Source organism: Athene cunicularia (genome assembly GCF_003259725.1).
Source record: "Athene cunicularia isolate RWA chromosome 7 unlocalized genomic scaffold, athCun1 chr7_part1, whole genome shotgun sequence".
NCBI classification, from domain to species: domain Eukaryota; kingdom Metazoa; phylum Chordata; class Aves; order Strigiformes; family Strigidae; genus Athene; species Athene cunicularia.
In genome coordinates, this window is record NW_020799107.1 from 16,390,115 (window position 1) to 16,403,196 (window position 13,082).

Genomic DNA, 13,082 nt, shown 5'->3' on the forward strand with positions numbered 1-13,082 from the left:
TAGGCCCCAATATAACTCAGGAAAACCTTCCCCTGGGCAGGCCCGTGCTGCCAGGCCCCGGCCGTGCGCCGGCGGGGCGGCGCGCCGGGGTTTTTTGGGGCAACACTAAGTGAGGCGGCCCCGCCGCGGGGCCGTGCCTGGGCCTGCATGGGTCACTGCTTTTGAACCATTGTTTCTGATCATCCTGGTTCTGTGGTCGGGCTGAAAACCTGTCACCTCACCCTCCGGTTCCTCCATAACTATTCTCCAGCTTCAGAAACGCCCCGTGCTGCCAGTAATTATGTCTGTCCTGATAAATGAAACAAGACTGTCTAGATTCTGGCACCGAGAGCAAGTGGCTTGTCTCCCTAAGGCAAAACTCTTTATTATTGTTGCTTCCCCCAGCCCAGAATCAGTCACACATGCAGCTAGCACGGGCTGATGACCACAGCCATGTCTTGCGCTGTGCCATGGTGCTGCCGGGAAGACAGCTAGCTAGCTGTAAAAGCTGCTAGCTTTTACAGGGAGTGGGCTAGCAGATAAACAGGCTAATCAAATTCAATCTAATATTCAAGTCCATATGCTGGTCATGTTTGCTTTTGCTAGTATAGGCTTAACCTTGCACTAGAACTGAGCTTTGTCCAAAGGATTTGCAGTTACCTTTTAAAAACTTACTCTATTTTTGATTCCTGACTTTTTACTTTCCCTTCAGAGTGTCAGGTTTTTTGCTGTTAAAGTACTTATAGAGCAGAATCTGTATCTGTTCATTACTTCATACAGTCCCTAGCCCATTTATTCAACTCTTTTTCTGATTCAGAATAAAGGAGCACAGGCATCAGGCAGATTTGGCCAAGCTAGAAAACAAAAGAGAAGGGGAACAAATACAGAGATTGAATCGATTGTACCAACTGGAAATTCAGAGAGGAAAGGAAGAGGAACAGGAGGAAAAAGCTGAACGCCAGAGGCTGCATCATGTAAGTAACAGGAAAGCAGACAGTTCAAAATGCTTGTTTCACCTTGACTGCCTGGAGTGGAATGGTTGCATTAGGCTCACAAATAAATAAATGGGCCTACTGGCAAGAGGAGGTTTGCTGACAGCTTCTGTAGCATTGGCTCATATGCCTGTTTTGCTAGTTGCAGGCCATGTCTTTTCCCTGTGCTTTTGAGAAAGGTCTCTTGGAACTTGTAATGTGTCATCTGAGCTTTGACTGGTCTATGATGGAAAAAGTCTGCTCTAGACAGCAGAGATTATCCTTGACTTGAGAACTGGATTCAGGTTCTACGTACCTGCTCTGTTTTAAGTCCATTTTCCTTTGTTAGGAAGAGGGAGTAGTCTGAGTCTGAACATGACAATATCTTTTAAACTTGTCTTTCCTTTTATGATTGGAGATGTTCAGAAAATTAGTCAAGACCTGCTTACCACACCTACTGTTTCCCTCCCCACACCTGCTTGAGCAGAGAGACTGAGGTGGAGGTACTGCAGTGATTCACTGGTATGTGAGGAGAGAGTAAGAAGAGAGAATTCCCAATGAAACCCTTCTTGCTTTCTTCTTCCCTGTACTCCTCACACCAGTTACACCAATCTTACCCCATTTGCCCCCAACCTTGTGTAAGCAACAAAAGCTGTATATAATTACTGCCATTTCTACGTGATTACAAAATGCCTTGTGCTTTACATTTTTATGGTTCTCCGGACTTTTAATATTTGAGCCCTTCAGAGTCAGTGCTCTGTGACTGATACATAGAATAAGAGCCGTACAGCTGGAGCCAGTGGGGACATAGAGGAAATAATATAACTTAAAGATACTGTGCTTGAGGCTGCAGCCACATTCTAATTTTACTTTTGTGGTAGTTTGTAGTAAGTAGGTAATGAAAATTCTTCTCCATCTCTGAGTTTGTCTTCTATAGCTCCTCCACTGACATAACCAAAGAACTCTTACTATAGGCTAGGCCTGAAGTCTTTGCTGGAGTTTTTTTTCAGTTCATGTTTCCAAAAATCTCATTCTACATGAAAAGTACTTTTCCATTTAAACAGGAGTATGTAGCTGAGCAGAAAATAATTAAAGCTGAAGAGAAACAAAAAGAAGATGATGATGATGATCGGATTGAGGCTTATATTAGAGGAAAAGAAATGATGGCTGATCTGTCAAGAGAAAAATATGTGGAGACTAATAGGTGGGTCTAGGACTCCAGTTTTCAACATTAAGATTCAAGCTTGCATTTAATTTTGTGACAAATGTTACTCTGAATTTTTATATCAGTAAAATCACAATGTTGTGCTGCAGGCAATTTTTCTGTAATTAAAAATTGAAAAAGAAGTAGAAAGTCCAGAAGAAATGCCTACCAGTTCCACTAGTAATTGGTGCTGTCGCAGGTGGAAGTGGGATTACTGGCTTTGTTAGGAGCACTGCCTCAGGTAATCTGAGTGGATATCCTGGTATGTTATGGTAGTTCATGTTCTTGTGCAGGCAAATGCAGAAGCACAAGGACAAAGCTTTTGAACAATTAACTGCACAGATGAATGAGGCATTTAAGATTGAAGATGATCGACTTGCTAGAGGAGCTGCAGAGGTAGAACACGAATACCAACTGAAAAACAAAGAGAAAGAAGCAAAAGAAAAGGCTGCCATTGAATCGATTGCTGAACACAGAGCTTATGTGGTAAGAAACCTAGCCTGTTCTTATTCCTCTTTCTGTCATATATACTTGTATTTCTGAATACATTTTAGAAATATCATATACTCCAGCAGAGCTATCTTGAGGCGCACGTGCAAGTTCTCACCTAGCAGCTGCCTCTCATATTTACTATCTGTAATTTCAGAACTATCTCCTTAAAGTTGAAAGCGGTACATGTGATGATCCCCTCAAAAAAAATTAAGAGTTGGAAGACCCTATAATTATTGCTAATTAGCACAAACATTTTCCAGACTCCACTTCTTACTTTGACCGAGGAGCCTGGCCCAGAGCTGGTGGCTCTGGTGCTATGCATCAGGTGTGCTTCATCAAGTCCACTGACACCTTTCCTGGGGTCGTCTTTCCCTCTTCCAATTGTGTTGGGCGCATGTCTGCCAGGGCGGCTGAAAACCCCGGGTTTGGACACCAGCCAGCCCCAATGACCGTGCTTATCAGAGCACTGATACAGGGCTGCTTCTGCTGAAAGACACTGCTTCCAGCTCAGCACCCCAGCTCCTTGGTTGACTTCTTTTTTTACTTTATAAAATACAGATGAAGATGAAAGTGGAAAAGGAGAGAGAGGAAAAAGCGGAGGATGAGAAGGATCGTAATCAATGGATGACAGCAGATCGGATCTACTTGGAAAAGGAAAAGGCCAAGAAACAAAAACAACGTGATGCAAACATGGAAGTACAGAAAATTCAGATCCAGCAAATGGTAAATAGGTGTACCCTGTCAAGCCCTTCAGAAAGAAACATGCATCTAAACTCATAGTACTCTTATCTCCTGGGTGGGAGAGAGTAGAAGCTTGCTGCAGGTGTGATGGGCATGTTTAATTGTTTTTTACGTGTGTGCACTGTGGGTGCTGATGTTGGGGACCAGCCTCCTCTCAGAACAGTGGAACAGAAGCCTCTTCCAGGCCAACATGGCCTGTGCTGGTTGGGGAGGATTCCCTGGGAAAGCTGGTAATAAGAAAGAGATCGATCAGTAATAAGAGATCACATCCCATCCTGTGTCATCATGCCATTTTTTCAACTGTGTTGCTACTGCCCTCTTGTATCTTCTGGGCAGGTCACCAAAGATCAGCAGCTAATGCTGATGTTCACTCAGCTATCCAGTGTACCCTTTCTGTGGGGGGTATGGCAGGGGAGAGGAGTGGGGATGGGTGATACTACAAGTATCAACTACCATCCCTTTTCCTCATCAGGCTGAAAAACAGGCCAAAAAAAAGCAGGAAAAGCAAGCAGATCTGGACTACGATGCTCAGCAAGAAGCTGCTTTTTGTAACAATCGAGCATTTCAGCGATAAAGACAGTGAGTAACTGAATCAGTGCCATTACTGGATGTAACTTATTTTCCAGGCATCTAAGGAGGGAACAAGATGTGGGTTTCCCTTAACTAGGACAACTGCAAGAGTGATGGGGTATATACATATGCAGTATTAAAAAAACCTGTGGGAGTGGGGAAGGGTGACTGATGTAATACCATCCATGTTCCTTCTTGCTAAATGTACATGAGCCCCCAGCTTGTTCAGGGACTTGGCAAACACTTGGCATTGTGCAGGAGTGTTGCAGCTTGCATGCCCCTCAAAGCCCTGCATTGGGGCAGGTCCAAGAACTCTCTGCAGAGCCAGCACAGATAAGGTATTGTCTTGGTTGGTCAGCCCTGCTGTGGTGCGGGCTGCTGTGCTGTTTTTGGACAGCAGGATGTGGCTGGATGGAGCTGCCTGGCTCTCTGTACCCATGTCAGTTAGTATGGCCCATAAGGGGCTCATTCTGTGGAGTGAGGAAGTTGCTGCTGAGAACTTGACCCCTATGATGCGTGTGTTTCAGAGGTTTTGCCCAGAATAGCTCTAGCCTTGTGTCAGGGCCAGATGCCCATTGCTGACTGAAGCACATCTTCCTGTTTTAAGTTTCATCCAAAAGGGTCCAGTTGATGATTGCTTTGTAATGTGAACCAAAACACAGTAAGAAGGAACAATCAAGAGACTTGTTTCAAAAACTCACTTCTGACAAACTGAAATGCTAATGTTACAGCACTATCAACTAAAAGACAGAGTTCTCTCCAATGATCTTGGAGTAATTGATTTTGGAAATTACTTTATTTTTTTAGAGAGACATGGCAATTAACTTGTGAAGTAGTCTCTAAATACATTTTTTTTTCTTAGTGAACTAATGAAAAATTTATTTCCCTTCTCTCTGAGCCAGTGCTCCTTTTACTACTTCAAGCTTTTTTCATCAAGCAGAAAGAATGAAAACTTCTATTAAAGCCTTTTGATTGCAGAAGCTGGAGCCTTCAGAAGAAGTATTGACCACAGCAGAAGTGGTGCTGAAATCTGCAGAGCTTGATAATGCTCCAAATACATCCCTAAGTGCATATTTGCGCATTCTCACTACCATGCAATTGGTGAGTTAAATGGGTTGTTAGTCTACCTCCACAGCAGCAAGAAGCAAGGTGGACTGCAGTCTCATTTCCTACTCAGCTTCAAGAAATGCCCTGTTCTGCAGATTATGGATGTCTGCATTTGAAGTCTACAGCCTGCTTCCATGAGGCTTATCCCTTTTACTTTGAACATCTACAGAAATATCAAACTCAAGTACCAGAAAACAATTCTTCCTTTCAGTGTACTTACAGTGAAGTAGTAATCCTGTGTAACTTTCAAGCGTATTGGCTAAATATGGATTTAATTACCCAAATTCAGCATGAAAAAAACCAGCATGAATCATGATGTCACTTTATTCCACTGAGTTTGAGAGGCTTTGTGTGCTTGCTTTAAATGACTAATCCTAGTTAGTAATACTCCATAAAACTAGGCAAAATACCCCTCAATATTTTAAGAACATGAAGAATTACTCGAGGTTCTAAAATTTTCAGTAACAAAGCATTTTGGTAATATTTGATTGTCTTTTACAGTTGTCCTATGTGAAAGGCAAGAATGGAAAGTTGCTTGTGGGAATAATACAGAAGACTAAAATCAGTTTGTTTATGATATGTTGAAGAACACAGGAAGAAAAGACAGGGACTAGGCTAAGAGAACAGCTCCTTTTGCAAGTAGAAGCAGTTGAAAGCTATTGAACAGACTGAGATAAACAGAAAGCTGAGCTTGTTCAACCTGGCTAGGGAGACTGCTTAGGAGACTAAATAGTGACCTAATTAACAGCCTATAGCTGCTTGAAGGGTAGTTACAGATACAGCAAAGCCATACTCTTCTTGGCATAGTCAGGCTTTTGATAGAACAAATTGTGACATCAGGAAAACCTTCACCAGGAGCATAGTGTGATGACACTGGATCAGAATGGCCAGAGGCAGTAGAATTGCTACCTGTGAAGGCTTTAAAGATGTCCATGTATGACAGGAGGTTGGTCTAGCTGACCACCAGAGGTCCTTTTCAGTTACCATTTAAAGATGGTGACAAAATACGGGGAGATCAGCTGCAGCTGATAAGAAGGGAAATTGCTGACCTGGAAGAACCCAATGCCTAGTTGTCACTAGTATTAGTTATTAGCTGAAGTTTTAATTAATAGCTAGCAAATTAGAATATGCTTTGAGAAATAATTTGACTAGTTAACTACTGGTTTTGCTCAAGAAAGCACCCTCTCAGATGGTGTGCTGCTTCAGGAGTTTGTAGCAGATGAGAAACATAAGAGGTATTGGCCTTATTAGAAGGCCCAGGCCTTAGAAATGCAAGGCAACTCTCAGAGGGCCTGAGACAGCCCTTCAAATCAAACTGTTTTTTCCAAGCCTGTCACCCACCTCTGGAAGTAGAGCAGCAACAGAAGTTTGAACATGTATGCCTCCAGGGCCTGACATGGTATTCTGCCAGCAGTAACACAACTGGTACCTGTGTAGCTGTGGTAAGACGGGACTGTCATCTTGGTTCTAATACAACTCCTACCTAGGAAATAGAAGAGAAGCTTTCTCAAATGCCTCATATCCTAAGGAAATTTGAGTTAACTGACTGCAGCTCTTTGCTATGAGGTAGTGTTCCAGGTTAGAGTTACTAATTCTGTTCAGGTTCTTTTAACATTACAGTCTGCTACTGATCAGCTCTGAGGAAGTTGAAGAGGACACCTACCTGGAGACAAACTACCCATGAAGAGAAGAGATGGCACCATGAGACTATCGAGGATGGACATTTTCATGTCCCAGTATGCTCCTGGAAAAAGAAAAAAAATTTTTTCAAAGCTCAGTGGTCATGTTAGGTCAAATAATTTGTTCTGTTCCAATAGCTAAACTATTTCAGATGCCCATTAACAACTTACACCTTTCTGGTATCTTCAATGGGAGAGTGCTATAACTAGTCTGTACTCTTCCTTCTTGTTCTGGCAGTGCATCTTTGAGAAGGAGAATTTGCTACTTCTAAGTAGCTCTCAAAAAAACTCCCAAAACAACCTCAGCAGAAAAACCCTCCTTCTTTCTGAAGACTTAGAGTGAGTTGAAGTGAAGGCCAGAGATGTGATGAGACCATTATGAGATGTCTTTGGAATTATCTTTAATTCTCCCTTATTTAAAGTAAATTAAGTTGTGCTATAGGCTTTCTTAAACTTGTAATGCATGTAGTCGTTCCCTTTACACTCCTACTCTGCCACTACTACAATCTACGTAGCTTTTAGTTTTGGTGTATCATGTATCATTAAAAGCTAGATACTGGAGTGGATACATAAATGATTCAAACCTGCCCTCTAATCTCCTAAACCATGTGCTAGAAAGCAGTCTTAAAGCATAGTTGTTCATAGCTGGTTGATACTGTCTTGCACAAACCAGGATGGCATTTTATTTCTCTGAGTTTATCTCCAATACATTATTCAGAGAAATATACAATTCTGTTATGCTGAAGGGCTTAAACATCAGAACTGCAGGTCCAATAAAATTCAACATTTACATCTCTGTTAACATACTAGCAATTGCCCCCCCCTTGAAGGAATAGCACCTGGTCTGACTTTTCTGTGTAAAGAGAAAGCGGAAAAGTTAGAAAGCAGCAACATGTACTGGAAGAAGCAAGCAGTAGTTACTGAGCAGAGACAGGGTCAAAGAGATGAAACTACCAAGGCCTGGGAAATGCAAATCCAGCAACTGGTGAAGTGCCATAGGGGACAAGGGAGAAACTGGACTATCTTTGGTAAAGCTTAATAGCACATTACTGCTATAGGACAAGGTTTTCTGCATTACTTTTCAATTACAACTATCAGTGCATAAAGAATTAATTGTACAGTAGTTAGAGAGTAAGACTTAAACTCTGTCTCTTTCTTCTTCAGAAACACATCTGACAACTACAGAAGTATCTACTAAGGAATAAGAAGCTAACCACTGCCTCCTTACAAGTTATATGTGCCTGCAAAACCTATCAGTGCCTAACAGCTGAAGCTAACTCTGGAGCAAGTTACAAGGCATGCTATTTGCCAGAACCTGCCTGTACTTACCTTCAGCTCAAGAAACAAGTACCACAGCTACAACCATAGCTTGCAACTGTACCTGTAACTATTCTAGTTTTATTACAGAACAAAGCAGTAGATTCAGTGTCTACCAAGTTGAGAGGTAACAACTGGAGGCAAACAGTTAATCTGTACTCTTCAGGTAGTGCTGGGCTTCCAGGCTTAACTCAAACCTTCTGTTTTGGCTTAAAATTTTACTCAGCAAATAATAAAACTGAGTAAGCTTCTTAAATTTGCCTGTAACAGTTTCTCTGTGTTGAGTGTATCTTTGCAATGTTTTTCTACTTACTTTGGAGAATGCAGTTGAAGATAGGAAGACTATCTTGAGAAAGTTGTGGCACTGGCTGAGTCCTTAATCCTTTATGGGAAAGATGTCTGCAGCAAGACTGTATCTAGCACTCGGGTTTCTGACTGTAAGCTGTCCTACCACAACACAAATTCACATCATCAAAGGGGTAGTTCATCTGTAACTATGCAAAAATGTTGTGCTTCACACACACAGACTGTTGGGTTTGTGGAGATACAAGATTGAAGTTTGCAAAAATTAGTGGTCAGATTATGTAGCTGCATTTTTATGTGTTACAATGTAGAGACAGTGAATAAACTGTCATTGGTTGTTCTATGGTAGAAACTCTAATTCCATCTATAACTCAACAGTCATCTGATTTAGCAGGGAATAAAAATGTAACTATTCACATCTTCAGTAAAAATGGATAGATCTTGGTTTAACTGAAAAGGTAGTGTCCTGACATCAAATCATACCTTGTAAATCTGTACAAACAGTAGTACCACTTTAAAAGGTTGGAGACTGACACTCACAAGCAGGTTTACACACACAGGTTACACCATATGACATGAAGTGGGTATTATTCTAAGAAGATGCTAAGTAATACTGCAAGAAGCACACATGGCTGACATACAGAATACACTAACAAATATGCAAAAAAGCATTTATTTGAGAAGTACTTTTAATACACAAGTTGTACATTTACTATCAAGAACTCATTCTCCCAGCTGACAACTGGCTCTCCTTCCCCCTCAGGAAATATAAATTTCAAAATAGCCAAAAGACCAAGGTTTCTAAATACTACATGTACAATGTTGCCTGTATATTTAACCACAATTCTTTTAGCTGGTGAAAGAAACCAGTTAGCTATTTTCTCTTACCACTGATCATAAATAGGCCTAACTTCTTTTCAATCCTTCCAACATTTCATTAGCTATGGCTGAAGCCACACACTGACTACTTTTTATATAGTTCCAGGGATATGCACAGGATATGAAGAAATGTCTAACTTCCTGCCAAAACCAGCAAGCTTTCTATGTGCTTTTCATGTAGCAAAGTTTCAATTGAAAGGGTGCTGCATTAGTTCAGTTCCTTTAGTCCTGTTAATGTTAGCATTAGAACTTTTATGAATACAAATTTAAAACCAACCAGTTAACTGCCCTATTAGTTTCATTTGAACAATGACTATGATTAAGGAAAAACACAAATTCTTTATCAAAATGTACTTTTATGTAGTTTTACTATCCAAATGCAACACTTTTATTATATTCTGTTCCTTTTGCAATATTTCATACTAAAATCAGAAAACTTATTTTGGTATGATAGATTTTTTTTTTTAATTAAAAAAAAGGTGAATAATACTTTTTGCATTTATGCAACTCTAGTTTTGTTGGAATGGTGTTCCTAATGATATAAATTGTTCAAAGGTAAGGAATAAGAATTATACTAAAAGTATGTATTCAACAAAATGGAAAGCTAGTTTTATGCTAGGCAACTGCAGAATTGTATGAAATTCAAATTTTGCAAAATGCAGAGTTCACAGACTTAGATGTGCATTTTCTTGAATAATTTAGTTACATATTGCACTAGGAAAATTACTATTTTCAGCAAAAGGAAAGTGCAAGTAACAGTTCTTTATATTTCTTTCATGACTAGAAGTGTGAAGATTAATTTTGTCACTGGTATTCTCATGGCTGCTGCTAAAATACTGCTGTTGTCTCAAAGTTGCTGTTCAAGCATTGGAGAATATAAAGATTATTTGAAAGAGAGGTCTTTGATAAAGCATAGTATGTCTTCTATTATAAGAAAAGTCCTAAAAACGGGGATATACAATTTTGTCAGACAAGCAATGAGTCTACTATGCCCCTAGAAAGTGTGTCCAAAAATACTTTATTTGCTTCAGTAAATCAACAACAGATCAACAGTTCCAGGAAAGGTGGCTAAAGGACTTCTTCTATGTTTACATTAATCTAAAATCTACTTTCCAGACTGACATTATTACAAATTAGACATTGTTAGGGATCACTGCAAATTCTTCACGGCATCTGACAAAGACCACTGTGAGAAAAGTCTGTAATGTGGGATTTCTAATAGCAAGTGAGAAGTTTCAGGTTAAAATTTTGACAAACAGATAGAACAAAGGGTTAAAATGTAACCATTGCCTTTGTTTTTTTCTCTTCTTAAAATAATAAAACCCAAACCAAAGCAACAATTGAAACACTATGGCTGTGTCAAAGCATTAGCAGACAGCAACATATGTTTTACAGGCAATAGTGTCTACACAACCTTACATTATATCCACCCACCCTTGGTAAGAATTTGTGCCTGAGTAGATAGCAGTACCCAGAAAATCCAGTCTCTTTCTGACAAAGTTTGGAAAGCTACCACCAAAACTAAGTTCAGCATTCCATGTATATATAGGCTGTATGGTATTAGTAAAATGTCAATATCTAGTATCAATACAACAGAGAATTCATGTCTAACCTTTGGAAATTATTTCAAGCCTCTACATACGCTTAAAATGTATGCTTTAGAGAGTTAGTCCAGTATTCCCTGCTATCATTTTACCTTGAGTCTTGAGGTTCAGATTCTCTGGGGTACAGACAGAAAAAGCTGTCCTCCAAACGTCCTACATTTTCCCCTATTTGCAAGGACAGACCACAAGCATTGTTCTGATTATCTCTGGTACATTAAACTATTGCTTTCAAATATGCTTCCAGTTTAGTTCACTAAGCAAAAAGCTTGTAACACAGCTGCCAAAGACAGCATTGAGCTGTACCACGACTACAGCACAAGGTGGTTACTGTGAGGTGGGCACAAGAAAGCTCTGTCACTGAGGGAACAAACGGATGGAGGACAGCAAGAGCAGTAGTCAGTGACTCACACGGTGGCAGGAGCTCACTGGTGCTTGGGGACATCTTGCTGTCTCATCCATGGGACTGTGCTTTAGTCCCATTGGATTTTCATCAGCATTCTCAATTTCCAGTTTGATAAAGAAAAGCATAAATCTGGCAAATCTTCCCTCTTACAAGACTGCAATTTTTGTTTCAGTTTAAACAAAGTGATTGGCATTAAAACAATTTACCATTAAATACAATACAGGCAAAGCATGCACTCACGAAGAGATCAAGTGTATCCCACCAAATGCAATCAAAAGCAACCAACTTCTTACAAAGTATATTAAAACCAAGAAAATGAGCTTTGTGCCACCAACTCAGATGAATTTTTAACGTGCTATGAAAGAATTAGAGATCATTTAATTTATACAAATAAATTTTCTTAACTGTGACCAAAACGTCCGTATGAAAGTGTATACAAGTGCATCTTTTGGAATACCTAGTTACACACAACTGCAAACTACAATTCGATCTAATGTCCCTTTTAAGATTTTAAATTAAAAACATAGTAACATCTTTTATCAATTCTTATGAATTGCCTTATTGTTGACTGCTTTCATTTTTTTACCCCTCTTCTACAGCAGAGTCAATATAGTTGAGGGGTTTTGTTTGTTTGTTTGCATGCTTATTTGAGCTTCAGTGGTGTTGGCAAGAATATTCTCAGGAGTGCAAACATACTTCAGCAAGTTTGTGTGCCAGCTCCGTAAAAAAATAAAGAACACTGCAATCATTTTTTAAATGTGACTCTGAAGCAGGTGGCATGCATAGTACAGTATAAATGCACCAAGGAAGCCTTTGTCCAAGCTGCCATACAATTCTCTTAAGACTAATTTCCCAGCTTTTTCTTACTACAGTCTCCCAAAATAGGACTACAACTTCTCCGAAGTCATAGAGTTCAGACAGAACAGGTCCCCTGTACAAGTCTTTGGTTCACTCCTATAAGCTCTCTTTAGTAAGAGCTCTATCATCCACCCCCATGTGGGCTTGGGAAGCATTTCTATACATTGTTTAAAATGACCACTGCAACACAAAATTCATACTAAACAGAGGAAAAAGTAGTTAATAGCCAAATCAGCTCTACAGCAGGTCTACTAACTACTCTGCTAAAAAGTAACACTACACACTTCTAGTTTTCTTCCCTCAGAAAGGTTGCTTGTTGTTCACACTCCTGTATTTTCTTTTACTTTGAAGACATAGCTGTTTGTTTTCCTTTAGAATAAGAACTGTCTGGATCACAATGTGCTTCAGCAATTCTGCTAATCCACTGTAGACACACACTGATTACAAAGCTGGTTATATAGCAAAAATGTTGACAAACTCCTAACAAAGACAGTAAGAAGTTAGTTATCTCATAGACTCAAAGATCTGACAAAAAAAATCAACTATTAAAACAGCATTTTGCTTCGACGTGGCTTTACATTAATACTTGTCACTTCTCTTCAGGATTTACCAGCCTTTGGTGTGAAGAGTTCAGAGGACTGAAAGAAGAGTTGGGGTTTGTACCAAATCTACCCTCCCAGCCCGCTACGTTATGTTACCACGTAGCAGCTGCTCTTTGGTGATTGCATCTATGCAGACACTCCTGCAGCAACCCAAGCCAACCTCCTCTTTAATATGAAGGTGTGGTGGGTCTTGGAGGCAGGAGAGGAAAGCAGAAAGGGGAGGGAATTGGTTTGAGAAAGACATACATGTAGTAGAGAATGAGGAGGAATTCTCAGTACAGTCTTTAGAATGAGGGGATGCAGGGAGGAAGGTAAATTTTTGCTTTAAAAAAATTCAGAGCCTGTCTTAAAACATTACTTGAAATTCTACTTC

General features: G+C 40.0%; 1 protein-coding gene across 1 annotated transcript; it reads left to right on the top strand.

Moving 5' to 3' along the window:
* The first annotated feature begins 2,110 nt into the window (after window positions 1–2,110).
* LOC113481991 (coiled-coil domain-containing protein 173-like) lies at window positions 2,111–8,316 on the top strand. The gene is made up of 5 exons (XM_026852130.1): window positions 2,111–2,154; window positions 2,448–2,640; window positions 3,205–3,369; window positions 3,860–3,966; window positions 4,860–8,316. The coding sequence occupies exons 1-4, from the start codon at window positions 2,111–2,113 to the stop codon at window positions 3,959–3,961; spliced, it is 504 nt and encodes a 167-aa protein (XP_026707931.1). The 3' UTR covers window positions 3,962–3,966; window positions 4,860–8,316.
* The last annotated feature ends 4,766 nt before the right edge of the window (window positions 8,317–13,082 follow it).